Raw genomic sequence first — 14,199 nt, forward strand, 5'->3', positions numbered from 1 at the left:
ATAGCAAATTTTACTTCCAAGAAACGTATCGGTGTTAATTATAAGGTAACCTTGTTGAAAGAGAAAGCGAGATCAATGCCACTGTTAGTAGATAGTGACGCGTTGCTAGTGAATATGGCAGAGCCTAGGGAGGTGGAATGAAGAGGGACAGGACTGGTTTTGCTGTCTGATGGATGGGGTTCATCCACACACTTGAACTGTGAACTTGGACACGCTCCCTAAGCTTTCTAGGACTCAGTTTTCTCACCTGTAAAATGGGAATCAGAAATCCAGAGTCATTGTAGGAGATGCAGCCAGGAGGCTTCATTTCTAACTGTCTACAAAGTCTAAGCTCTTTTTTCGGGGTGGCAGGAGACGTCCTAAGAGGCCTTCTGATCATTAGCAAAGCAAACAAGCAGGAGGAAGTCAACAAACGTGGACGAACAGGACTTTCAACAACTCTGTGCTCCATAAAAGCAACAGGAGCAACGACAAGGTCCCGGAAAGATTATGAGAATCAAATTTCTCAGAACCCAGAAACCAACCAGACATGACAGCTACCAGGGAGCGTTTATTAACGGAAAGGCCAAATCAGCAAGATGGCAAACTCTGTGGCCCTGAACCCTCCTTAGCCCAACCCCCCACTTTGCCAGTTACATGGTAACTTGTAAAACAACCATCCTTGTTCTCAATGTCTCCTGAAGCCACAGAGGAAGTGGAATGGAGTTGGGACTTTTTCAAAATTCATTCCCAAGAGAATTCTCCATATTTGAATGGTCGTTCTCTGGAAAACCTCATTTGCAAAGTTATTTGTATTTGACCTGACTCAGAGCTCAACCAATCAGAAGAGTCTTTTCCCTGAGGTCCTTAGTCAAAAACAAGTACAGGCAAGTGTTTTAACTTTGTGGTTACATGACGCAGGGTGGGTTCCAATCAGGGCAAACAATAGACAAACCAAGAAGCTAAAAATGAGAAGCTAGGGAAGGACATATCCATAGGAGCTTTGAAAAACTCCCATTTGTTCTTGGGAATCTCAAAAGCAACATCACAAGTGGGATTCTGTACACCCCAGGGCTTCGCACACACTCGGGAAAGACCTAAAAAAACTATAAGCACTCACCTTGGGCTGACGTTGAGGCTTTTGAGCAAGTAAGAAGTGAAGGCTAAATAGAGTTGATAATCTGTGCACTGCCTCTCTTTAGGGTAATGAAAATATTTTGAGATTAGATAGTGATGATGGTTATCTAATCTCAACCTTTAGAATATACTAAAAGCCAATGAATTGTAAACTTTGATGATTTTAGTGGTAGGTGAACAATATTTTAATGTTAAAAAGTGGAGAATACAGGACAGTGTAACCTATATGCTAACTTTGGTATTAAGAAGATGGTATGGGTTCCAGCAGCTCAGGAGTTTGAGGCAGGAGGATTGCAAGTTCAAAGTCAGCCTCAGCAACTTAGTGAGGGCCTAAGCAACTCAACAAGACCCTATCTCTAAATTTAAAAAAAAAAAATGTTTAAAAGGGCTGGAGATGAGGCTCAGGTTCAATCCCTGGTAACAACAACAAAAAAATGGTATGGGGGAAATATATACTCATGTTTGCCTAAAGAAACACTAGAAAGATACAGGAGAAACTAATAAAATTGATTTTATTAGTGAAAGGGAGGTGGAGTGGGGAACAGCGTAGAGAGACCCAAGGAAGGGAACAAACCTCAATATGCATCTTTCAGTATCATCTTGATTTTTGAGCCCTACGAATATACCCAATGTATTAACTATAGTAAAAAAGAATAAGATTCATTTTTTAAAAAAAGAACAAGCAAACAAAAATTCTCAATGAAGGGCTTCTACTTTTTCTTCTTCCTGCACCACGTCTAGGCTGGGCACCGGCCCCCGAATCCTGCTTTCTGGTGGGTGGATGGTAAAGGAACGGAGGTCAAGTGGAGTTTTGAGGAGCTGGGAAATCAGTCTAGGAAGGCAGCCAACATTCTGGAGCGTGTGTGCGGCCTGCTGCCCGGGGACAGGATGATGCTGGTGCTCCCAAGACTTCCAGAGTGGTGGCTGGCCAGTGTGGCATGTATGCGGACAGGTCAGTGGGCAGGGCTGGGACTCCAGTGAGGGCAGACACTATCTGAGTCCTGGCGTGGAGCTTCATCTGTCCAACAAGCACAAACTTGATTCATCCCAGGGCAAGATCCCAAAGCAATACATAAAAGCAGGCCCTTTCCTTACGGGCCAAAGTACAAGGAGCCCCTCCCTACGCTTTTTTTGAGCACCTGCTATGTGCCAGTCACCAGGTCAAGTGATTTGCAGGGTTGAAACTTCCCTTTGGTTTATTATTTCTTGTTACCTAAATTTCCTATTCCTCCAACGATACACAATCCTCCTCCTCTTTGGTGTCCAAATAAAATAAAATAACCCCAAACCACATCAAATCCCACTCCTGAGTACAACTATAATGAACCAATTTTAAAAAATTGGAGAAAAAAACAAGCAAAAATTTTAAAAATGGGCATGGCCTGTGGGTTTAGCCTGGTGGCGGAATGTAAGCCTAGCGTGTACAAGGCTCTGGATTCAATTCCCAGTACTAAATGAATGAGTAAATAAATAGCGACTTGTTTAAAACATAAAACAAAAACCACATCCTGTGTTACCATGTCAAGTCTGATATCCTCTCCAACTCTTTAGAAGACACCCAAGCTGAGGTCTTTACGGGATGCACCCGATTTTCTCCTTATACCCTTCTGTCACCTCTGTTCCCCAAAGCACCACAAGCAAAACTCTAGGTAGGACAGACTGCTGCTGGAAATAGCTAAAACACAGAGGTAGAATGAAGAATCCCACTGGGCAGCTCCAAGTGTTGGGGCTGGGGTCCAAATCCTGCAGCAGTTTGGAAGAAGAGCAAAGGACAAAGACCCTAATGTGGCTCTTGTGCTGCCTGTCACTGGCCCCTTCCTCTCTCTTCTGGCCTCAACTACACAGCAGGGTGGCCAATTCTTTGGGGAATCTGTTTCCTCTCGTTTGTGAAATGAGAGTGTTGGACTCAAGGAAATGTTTGCAACATGCATCATGAGATACTTGAGGTTTTTCAAGTGCCTGGTTAAAGTTTACCCCTGATTTTTGCTTCCTCTCCTCTTCCCCTTGGAAAGAGATGAAATCAGCTAACCTGAGAGTGCCTTCGGTTGAAGCCATCTGAGGGTCCAAAAACCCCTATCTCTCTCTCTCCCTTGTGCCTGCAAGCAACCCACACCCAGTACAAGGATTCACTGTGGCATTTCACTTGAAAGGCACAGAAAACCACTGAACTAGGTTCAGGCAAAACAATACAATCAAGATCATAGACCCAGATTTACCACTTCTTGACTTTACAATTTTGGTTTTACAACCTATTAGCTCTGTGCTCTTAGGCAAGTCATTTAATTTATTTAAGGCCTACAGTTCTAAAACTTAGGGTTTTTAAAAACCTACAAAATAGGTATCAACAGCATTCACCTCCCAAGGTTATGAGAATTAAATAAAATAAGATATATAAAGTTCTTCACACAAGTCAAAGCTCCTCAAGTGTTTTCTGGATTTCTTTTTTTTTTAACTTTTTTTTTATTTTTTACAGACTGCATTTTGGTACACAAATGGGGTACATCATTTTGTTTCTATGGTGGTACACAATGTAGATTCATACCATTCATGTAATCATACATGTACATCAATGTATGTAGCAGCTCAATGTATGTAGCAGCTAGATTGTGGAACCAACCTAGATGTCCTTCAACAGATGAATGGATAAAGAAACTGTGCTATATATTCACAATGGAATATCATTCAGCCATAAAGAAGAATAATATTATGGCATTTGCAGATAAATGGAAGGAATTAGAGAATATCATGCTAAGTGAAATAAGCCAATTCCAAAAAACCAAAGGCCAAATAGTTTTCCTGATAAGTGGATTTCTTACTGGCACCTCTTCCAACTCAGGCACCCAGATCCTCTCCTTCCTGCTCCCATTTCTGGTTTCTACACCGGGGTCTTCCCTGCTAAGCCAACACCCTCTCTGTGTGTGTAATGTCAGGTGTCGTCATGATTCCTGGTATCTCCCAGCTGACAGAGAAGGACCTCAAGTACCGGCTGCAGACATCCAGGGCCAAGTCCATCATCACCAGTGACTCCCTAGCCCCGCAGGTGGACGCCATCAGTGCTGACTGCCCGTCCCTCCAGACCAAGCTTCTGGTGTCCGACAGTGGTCGCCCAGGCTGGATGAACTTCAGGGAACTCCTGCAGTGAGTCACGGCTCTCTGGGGGAAGGACGATGACATGAAGTCAAGGCATTTCCCCTTTAGCCAACAAAAGACCAAATGCACTGCCAAGGGCACACAAAGAGAGTGAATCAGAGGGCAACGTTCTCTTTGGAAGCCGGGATGCTCTGAGATATAATCCTTGTGACCATCTTAAATGTTCCAGGTCACTCATTCAGTCAGTCCTAAATGCGTCTCTAGCTTTTCTATGCCCTATTTTTTTCCTATGATTTGGCAGTAGTTTTTCGAGCTCTCAGTATAGGAGCTAACCTATACAATGGTTCGGTACACAGCAGGTGGCTAAAAATAAAATAACCACCGTGTATCGCACGCTTCGTGTATGCTAGGCGCGGCACTAGGTTAAGCAGTCACTTACACTCGTTTGTGCAAGGAAAGATTGAGGGAATATCTATTTTGTGATGAGTTCTGTGTTTGGTGCTCAGAACACAGTAATGAATAATCTCATTTCGTCCTGGAAAAGAACCCTATGAATTGCAATGTAACCCAACTTTACAGGTGAGGGAAAAGGTTTGCAAATGTGAAGTGACCTGCCCAAGATGCTAAAAAGTAGTTAAATAAGTGCTGGGACAGAGCTACAGTCACCTCTGCCTAGAGGCAAGGACTCGGTGGAAACCTCTCTGGGAACTTGAGACTGTTCGGATTGGAGGCCAGCATCCAAAAGGGGGCCCTCAGAGACTTGGACTGTGGATTCACAAATGCCCATCCCGCAGACCAGATTCTCCTGGGTTCTGTTTAAACTGTGGATTCAAAGGTCCCACATTGGACCTATTTAACCAGACATTATGAGCCAGAGCTCATGGCATCTGTATGTGTTTTTAAATCAGCTCATGCGATTTTGATGAATTGCTTGTTTGGCCTAGATCGGTGGCTCTCAATTTTAGTTGTCAGTAGAATTACCTGAGGAGCTTTAAGGAAAAAAAAAAAAAAAAGTGAGATTCTGATTTTATTTGTCCAGGATGGGGCCCAGGTCATGGTATTTCTTTTAAAAGGTTATCTGGGGATCCCAAGGCTGAGAACCATGGACTACAAGTTAACTGATTCCCTAAATCACAAAGCTTTGGGAATTAACCAAAATTCAAACCCCCAGATTTGGGGGAAGCTTTAGAAAGAGCTCCAGCTCATTAGGAATTGAAGTGGGATGGGGTTACGCCCAAGAGTGTGGAATCATGCACACGGACACAGAAACTCTTCAGGTCGTGCTTGGAGAACAGAGGGCTCCTTTGAATGAGGCACTTCACCATGTTGAGCCTCAGTTTCCTCATCTGCAAAAGGGTGATCATGGGAGGAGGTGGCGGTAGATAGTACAGGCTGCATCTCAGAGGAGCTCCCACACGGTATTTATTGAAATGGTAAAAATACCGTTCACTATTGGGAGTCGCACCTCGGATTTTTACATTTTCCAGAGACGCATCTTCAGAGCACAAGGGCGTGAAGACCAAGAGTCGAGATGCGCTGGCCATCTACTTCACCAGTGGGACGACGGGGACCCCCAAGATGGTCGAGCACTCCCAGTGCAGCTACGGACTGGGCTTTGTGGCCTGTGGAAGGTACTGGGCACAGCCTGTCCACAGGGTCCTCGAGCAGAGTGCGGGCAAGCGGGCAGGGGCCTGGGAAAGGGAGGTGGCAGGAACCGAGGGTCGAGGCCATGGGAGCGCCAATCAGGTAGGGCCCTGGAGACTGTGGGCTTTATTCTGAGTAGCGCAAAACCCAGTGGGAGCGTTTTATGTTCAAGTTGTGGCAAAATATGCATAATCTAATATTCACCATTTAAAAAAATAATTTTAGCCTTTACCTCAAATGGGACCTATTTATGGAGTACCATGTGAGGTTTCCATCAACGAATGTGTTGTGGAACATTCTGGACACGGTAAACCTGTCCATATCCTCAGAAGCCTGTCATTTATTTATTTTTTATTTATTTACTTATATTTTATTTCTTTCTTTATTTATTTTGCGGTGCTGGGGATTGAACCCAGGGTCTCATGCTTACGAGGTAAGCACTCTACCAACTGAACTATACCCCCAGCCCCATTTATTTATAATGAAAGCATTCAACATCCTTTTTTCCAGCAAAATTTACCATTTTCACCATGTTGAGTGTACCATCCAGTATTGTTACACAGACTCACACTTTTTGCAACCATCACCACCATCTATAATTGTTTATATATATTTCCAAACAGAATCTCTATCCACATGCAATAACTGCCCATTTCCTTCCCCTTACCTCCCAACAGCCTCTCTTCTACTTTCTTGTTGTTGTTCTTTTTAGATATACATGACAGTAGAGTGGTTTGTGGTTTTGCTTCGGTTTTTGTTTTTGTTTTGTTTTGTTTTTTGTTTGTTTGTTCTTTTTTTCAGTACCAGGGATTGAACCCAGTGGCGCTTAACCACTGAGCCACATCCCCAGCCCTTTATTATATTTTATTTAGGGTCTCACCGAGTTGCTTAGGGCCTCCCTGAGTTGCTGTGGCTTCTACTTTCCATCTCTGTGCATTTAACTACTCCAGGAACTTCATGTAGATGTACCTACATAATATTTGCTCTTTGGTTTTTGCAACCTAATTCCTTTCTCTTAGCATCAGAAGTTTCATCCATTTTGTAACATGTGTTGAAATGTCCTTACTTTTTAAGGCTGAAAGATAATCCATGGCAGGTCTATGAAACCTGTTTTAGATCCGCACACCTGTTGGTAGACCCTTAGGATACTCCCACATTCCAGCTGTTGTCATTAATGTTGCTGTGGACACTGGTGTGCAAGTGTCAGTTTAAGTCCTTGCTTTTAATTTTTGGGGTACACACTCAGAAGCACAATTGCTCAATCACATTGCCTTTCTATATTTAATCTTTCTCTCTCTTCTTTTGAGAAACATTGACTATTTGGAGTGGAGGAGTGACATAATATGCCTTTTGTTGTTTTTTAAAGGCTCACTCAGTATGTTGGGTCGATAATAAATGGTAAGAGGCAAAGGATGACAGGGAGGATCAAGGAAGGGACTGGCACCTGAAGAGGAAAGGGTGGTGATCGTCCAGGGGAGCAGCTGAGACAAGGATGTGTTTTGAACACAGACGTAGTCAGATGTGCTGACTGTTTGAATGTGGAACGAGAGAGAGAAGAGTCAAGGAAGACCCTGAGTCATATGGTGATAAATGAAAAGGAGAAGATTGTGAAGGAGCCCCCAGTGGGAGGAAAACCAGGAGTGAATTTTTGGCATCGTGAACTTGAGAGGAGAATTATGCATCTCTGTATCCCTAGTTAAACTGGAGATGTTGAGTAGGCATTTGGATCTACTGGTCTAAAGTTGGTGAGAAAGAGACTGGATGAGATCAGCAAAGAGCATTGTACAAGGAGAAGAGAAGTGTTCTCAGGACTGAGAACCAAGGCATAGCTTCATGGAAGGGAGAGACAGGAGGACACAGCAGAGGGGCCCGAGAAGGAGCCCCCATTGAGGAGGACCAGGAGAGCACTTGCCCCGGAATCCAAGGGCGCAACATGGCCACTTGCCTGTCTTCCACCTTCACAGGCAGTTTCCCCTTCCTGAGATGCTCCTTCTTCTCTGCAGCACCTCTGTAATTCTACATACGAGTCAAATTCAAGTGTCCTCTCCTCCATGGAAGCACACCTCTGACTCCATCTCCACCCCTGCCCTGGGTTAGATGTCTGTTCTCTGTAATTGAGCAGTCTTGGTGTTTCACTCTGCTGAAACAGGCTCTCCAGGGGCTTCCTGGATGTTTTATACTTACTAAACCTATAAGCTCTCTAAAGTAGGAACAATCGTTTTCATATCCCTGACATTAAATCCAGACTAAGTGCTGAACAAATGTTGGCTGTAAACAGTGCCTTTATCACACAGTGTCTTGAGCTCATTGTCCCCTTACATGTTGCTCCCGCTAGACTGTGAACTTCATGTATGAGACTTATCATTTTATTCTGTACTATTAACCTAGATCATAGGTACATAAAAGATCCTCAACAAAAAATGCTTGTTGAGATAATAGTTGATTTGATGGTTCTTGTGCAGATTTGACAAGCGTAAGTGAATAGTCACTGTGATCAGGACTCCAAATAAGGTGACCCGGGTCATGTAATCCTTTTTAAAGTCAGAGGCATTGCTGGGGGTGATGATTTTCCCTATTTTGACAGGCAGTGGATGACTTTGACTGAATCGGACATCTTCTGGAACACCACTGACACTGGTTGGGTGAAGGCAGCCTGGACTCTCTTCTCTGCCTGGTCTAATGGATCTTGTGTATTTGTGCATGAACTTCCTCGAGTTGATGCCAAAGTTATCCTAAATGTAAGAGACTGAAACATCTCTTATGTCTTTGGTGTAAACAAGGTGAGTGGGATATAGATTTCAAGGTTGTAGGAGAAAACGCACCAACTGGTGACCAGAGGCTTCCTTCCTGCTGATGTTACCTGGAAAGTCTCCCAGGACTCCCATAATCTGGTTCCTGACCACCTGGCTCTCTTCAGTCACTGCTTATGCTCAAGTTGGATCCCTAGATAGAAAGAAGAGCATCTCTCCAGACCTTTGCTTATCCTATTTTTTTCCTACCTGGATTACCTCTCTCTCTCTACCACCTTCTTTTCTAGGCTCCTGTTGAGACCCTAGTTATTAGTCAAAACCTTGGGTAAAATCAAAGTCTACTTCTCAATTCCAGCTGGCCCTGCTGCTCATTGGAAATCTTTCACCCAACAATGGACCTGATGCCTCTCGCCCAGCCTCTCAGGGTCTTCCCTTAGGGAGGGAGAATTGATACCCCCAGTGAAGACACAGGGCTGCTTTCTTCTGTCCTCTGCATCCTAAAATCACATTACTTAAATCATCAGAAGAAGACCCATCTGCCCATACTCTTTGCAATGAGGCAAGCTGTGTCACGTGGTGGCTAATGGCACACACTGTGCCATTGGTCAGACCTGAACTCTCATCTTACATCTCTTAGCTAGCAGCATGGCCTTGGGAAACTCACCTAGCCTCCTTAAGACTCAGCCTCCCCATCTGAGGCATAGAAAGGGATCGCATGTTTATACTGAGTTGTCAGGAGAATAAAATGATACCAGGAACATAGTACATTCTTTACAAACATTTGTTATTGTTATTAATCAAGCTCGTCATCGTCATTACTTCCATAGGACTTGATCAGCCAACATGTGTGTCTTCTCCTTCCATTGCCTCCAGCCCTGAAATAGTGTATTCATTATCTTTTGCTCTACAGTAAATCAACCCAAAACTTATCAGCTTAAAACAGAAACGTTCATTCTCTCACAGTTTCTAATGGTCAAGAATCTGGAAGTAGCTTAACTAGGTGGTTCTGGAGCAGGATCTCTCCTGAGGCTTAGTCAAGATGTCAATCAGGTATCACGGTGCTCTCAGCAGCGTTATTTACAGTAGCTAAAAGGGAGAAGCAACTCAATATCCCTCAACAGATCAATGAGTAAAGAATATGTATGAATATTATTCAGCTTTTAAAAAGAGGGAAATTCTGAGATGATGCAAGATGGATGAGCCTTGAGGACATTATGCTAAGTGAAAGAATTCAGGCATAAAACAAATACTCTGTGATTGTACAAACATGAGGTCCTCAGAGTAATCAGATTCATGGCAACTGAATGTAGGATGGTGACAACCAGGAGCTGGGGCAGAGGGTAATGGGAAGTTATTGTGTAATGGGTACAGAGTTTCAGTTTGATAAGATAAAAAGATAGGTTGTGGCCACGGTTGCTCAACAGTGTGAAAATACTCAGTGCCATTGAACTGTACATTGAAAATGAGGAAATCGTCTATTGTGTGTATTTTGCCTCAGTAATAATTTTTTTTTTAAAGATGTGAGATAGGATTGCAGTCATCTCAAGGCTAGAGAATCTGCTCAAAAACCAACTTGCAATTTTGAACAGAGTTCAGGTCCCCCCTGGCTGTGGGTCAGAGGCTTCAGTTCCTCACTCATCCACAGGCACAGCTGGAGTGCACTCACAACATGGTGCCTTGCTTCTTCCAGAGTGAGTAATCCAAGAGAGGCAGAAAGAGTGAGAGTATTTAAGACAGAGGCCATCAGCTTCATGTAACCTAATCTCAAAAGTGATATTTTTCACCTCAACAGAATTCTGTTGGTCCCACAAACCAATCTTGGTGCAGTGTAGGAAGGGTCCCCACAAAGGCACAAGTAAGTACCAGGAGGTGGAGGTCATTAGAGGTTATCTTGGAGGCTGGAGGCTGGAGGCTGGGCACAACACATAGTTTTCTATTTCTCTCTTCAATAATGAGAACATGAAGACCCAGTTCTCCAATTCCATCTCTATGAACTTCCACCCCAAGGATTCTAAGATCTTGCACCTGTTGTTTTTGTTTAGACTCTCTCCAGGTTCCCAATAACCACCCTCTGCTGTGTCCCAACCATCTTCCGGCTGCTTGTGCAAGAGGATCTGACAAGGTACAGCCTATCGATTTGATGCTTTGAGGGTCAAAGAATGAATATATGTAACCCCGCCATCTCATTCCAATTCTGTCTCTGTCTCTCCTTTTGTCTCTGTGTCTCTTTTTCTGCCTCTATCTGTAATGCCTATTTGTCTCCTGTCTCTCTCTGTCTCTCTGTCTGTCTCTGTCTCTCTGTCTCTCTCTCTCTCTCTCTCGAACACACATACACACACACACACACACACACACACACACACAAGAATACACACCCACATCCCTTGTAGACACTATTCAAAGATGATTTTCTGGACCCCAGGAATGTATATGCAAATGGAACTCAGTAGATTTAAGGCAGTCTGAAATTTTAACCCTTGACATTGGCTTTCTTCCCACCACAGACTATTCCCTCAGCTGTGTATCTGGTTTTTTTCGGTGAGTGTAGAAAAATTGAGTTATTATTTGCCACCAATGGAATGTGCTCATAGGTCTGGCAGGACTAACAACAAGCCCACCATAGTGGGTCCTCCAGCTCCCAGCCCCAGACAGACCCACGTCAGCCATTCTTTAGAGACCTGCCATTGGGCACTCAAGAGAAGGTAACGAAATACTGGACGACTCTCATTCTGGGTGAATCCAAAGCAATGTCAACTGGCAGGCAGAGAAAGCTTCTGGGGTACTGGAGAATTCCCTCACCCCTCAGTAACATACCAACTCTAATCTGTCTTGCTCTTCTATCCTCTCCCAATTGTGGGGAGCTGCCTTCCCCTACCCCTTATTTTCCCTTATCACACTCTGGCCATGAAACGCCTAAAGAGGGAGATCTTACAAGATTCTCAAAGTGAATTCTTCTACAATGTAAGAATTCATCCCATTTATCCATCTGTTGTGTCCAGCACCACATTACGATTTTAGCTGAAAACAGTCTCTGATCAGTTCATTCAAAAGGAATTTGGTTGAATGGTACTAACCACGAAACACTGTGATGATTCTAAGTACTCAGTACTTGGTGCTTAGTAATACTAAGTAACTCAATCCATCCAATTGGATCCAAAAGGGGAAAAAGGATTAAAAGTATATTTGCAATCACTGATTTTTAAAAACATTTCAGATAATTTGCTGAGCTGAGAGGTTGCTTTCAAATTTACTTAACATCTTTAGAAATTTTTGAACTACTCATGAGAATTTGGGGAATTCTCGGAGGGTCACTTTTTTATCTTTTCAATTTTAACTGTTTTATCTTTTTCAATCCAATCGTTCTCTCGATCAGTTTATTATCCATCTGTTTGTTTCTTGCTAAATTATTTTGGCCCATTTACCTGAAACTCATCCATGTTATACCAAAATCAGCAAGTTGTGAGCTTTTATTTCCAAACTTAGTTAAGAATGAATTTTTTAAAAAATGATCTGTCCCTGAGAAACATACCTGGAAAGCCAGAGGGTGGGGTCCTTGGGGAAGACTGTAAAGCAGGGAAGTTTACTCCCTAGTGCTTTAGGGGTGTGGACCTGTGCAAGGGCCTAGCAGGTGTGGGGGGCCCTGACTCAGGCCACTTTGTCTTCCCACTTGAGAAAGGTACCGGTTCCACAGCCTGAGACACTGTGTGTGTGGGGGCGAGGCCCTCAACCCTGATGTGAGGCAGAAGTGGAAGTGCCAGACGGGCCTGGAGCTTCATGAAGGCTACGGGCAGTCGGAAACAGTGAGTGCTGTCCGGGGTCTCCACCAGGCGAGCCCTCAGCTCAGTAGACAGGACCGCTGGCTCCACAGCACCTCCTGCTGGCCAAGAGCGACATCCCCACACCTCCTGCCTTTCTGTCTGTCCTTTCTCTGATACCTGTCAGGACTGCCCTGTCCTCAGGGGGGAAACACTGATAACAAATCTCCATCAGCTTCTCTTCCTTTTGGTTTAAAAGAAACTTCACAATTACTCCATGACCAGTAAACTGGCTCTCCTTGCCAAGAGTCCATTTGTCTCCAGGAGAACAGCCGCACGTGTTGTGGGGAGAGCCCCAAATCCTAAGAAGCATCCTCTGTAATCCTCTGGGCAGAGATGTGGGGAGAGGTGGGGTCTTTCAGCTTAGTTATATGTTAAGTTCTTGATGTGTAAGTGTCCATGAAAGAGCTGCTTACATGGGTGTCACTGTGGAAAGAAGAGAGAAAGAAGGAAGGAAGGGGAAGAGAAGGGAAAGGAAGAAAAGGAAAGAGAAGGGAGGAAGGAAGAAAAGAGGACGGGAGCGAGGAAGGGAGGAAGGTGTGGTCGTCAGCTTTGCAACTCTGTGACCAAAACACCCACAAGAACAACCAAGAGGAGGCAAGGTTTATCTGGGCTCATGGTGACAGAGGTTTAGTCCATGGATGGCCAGATCCATTGCTCTGGACCCAAGGTCAGGCAGACCATCATGGTGGAAGGGCTGCTCCATTCGTGGCAGCCAGGAAGCAAAGAGAGGGAATGGAGGAAGGGTCACAGGGAAGACCCATCCCCAGTGACCCTCCTCCGCTGGCCACGCCCCCCTGCCCACAGTCACCACCCAGTCAGTCCATTCAAACTAGGTTCCCGGCTCCCATGAGCCAGTCATCTCGCCTCCGAAGATTCCTGCGTTAGCGCAGGAGTCTGGGGGTGGACGCCACCTATCCAAACCATAACAGAAGGAGAAAGGAACAGAGAGGAAAGAAGAGAAGGGAGAGGAGAGAGAAGAGAAAGAGCAGAAGGTGAGAAAGGGAGGGAGAAGTAGTCGGCAGGTGAGAGAAGAGCTCAGATCAGGAAAGAAGCTAAGAGGATGAGGCTCCTTATCGGTCCTGCTTTCTCTCCAGGTTGTGATCTGTGCCAATCTGAAAGGCTCCACCATCAAGTCCGGGTCCATGGGGAAGGCCTCCCCGCCCTACGACGTGCAGGTAGGCAGCCGGTGCCAGGGCTGGCCAGGCGCGGGACCCCAGCCGGGCGGCCTGGCTGTGCGGGAGCTGAGACACCAACCACCCCGTGATCCCTCCACCAGATTGTGGACGACCAGGGTGTGGCCCTGCCTCCCGGAGAAGAGGGGAACATTGCCGTGCGGGTCAGACCCACGAGGCCCTTCTGTTTCTTCAATTGCTACCTGGTAAGAGACGGGGATGGGCCACTCTCTTAGCAATGACCGTGCGTTAAGCCTTGCGCGGCACATTTTATAAGTATATGTTTAACCCTTGGAATAATCATAGGAGGCAGGTTGGTACTCTTGTCAGCAAGATCCTGTTGCTGAGAGGGAAAGCTGTACAGAGAAGTGACCTCTCTAGTGTCATGTTGCTCGCACACACAGGTCGTGGGGTTTAAGTGTGGTTGTGTTTGAAAGTGGCATGCGAGTGCCCTCATGATTTTAGGGATGAGAAAATCCAAGTTCAGGGGAGGGCAAGGACTTACCAAAGCTGAAACTGAAATTCGGTGTCAGAGCTGAGTTTTCGGGGTTCTCCTTTTGACTAGCTGGTCAGGCCTTACGCCCCAGGATTTCAGTTCAAGTTTCTGAA

At 44.9% G+C, this 14,199-nt stretch overlaps 1 protein-coding gene across 8 annotated transcripts in view; it reads left to right on the plus strand.

Annotated features, from left to right (window-relative positions):
- The window catches only part of ACSM5 (acyl-CoA synthetase medium chain family member 5), a 28,176-nt gene that overhangs the window by 7,934 nt on the left and 6,043 nt on the right, over positions 1-14,199 (plus strand). For 7 of the 8 annotated variants that reach the window (XR_013760691.1, XR_013760692.1, XM_079120880.1 and 4 more), the window contains 8 exons: positions 1,858-2,068; positions 4,047-4,254; positions 5,694-5,837; positions 8,435-8,588; positions 10,643-10,722; positions 12,277-12,400; positions 13,513-13,593; positions 13,695-13,796. Coding sequence is in view for 5 of the 8 variants with exons in the window: in XM_079120880.1 (XP_078977006.1) it covers positions 1,858-2,068; positions 4,047-4,254; positions 5,694-5,837; positions 8,435-8,588; positions 10,643-10,722; positions 12,277-12,400; positions 13,513-13,593; positions 13,695-13,796 (1,104 nt within the window). In the remaining 3 variants the exon portion in view is untranslated. Of the gene's footprint in view, positions 1-1,857; positions 2,069-4,046; positions 4,255-5,693; positions 5,838-8,434; positions 8,589-10,642; positions 10,723-12,272; positions 12,401-13,512; positions 13,594-13,694; positions 13,797-14,199 lie in introns of those variants that run through there. The other variant, XR_013760693.1, reaches the window with a different exon arrangement.

Source organism: Sciurus vulgaris (assembly GCF_902686455.1).
Source record: "Sciurus vulgaris genome assembly, chromosome: 18".
NCBI classification, from domain to species: Eukaryota; Metazoa; Chordata; class Mammalia; order Rodentia; family Sciuridae; genus Sciurus; species Sciurus vulgaris.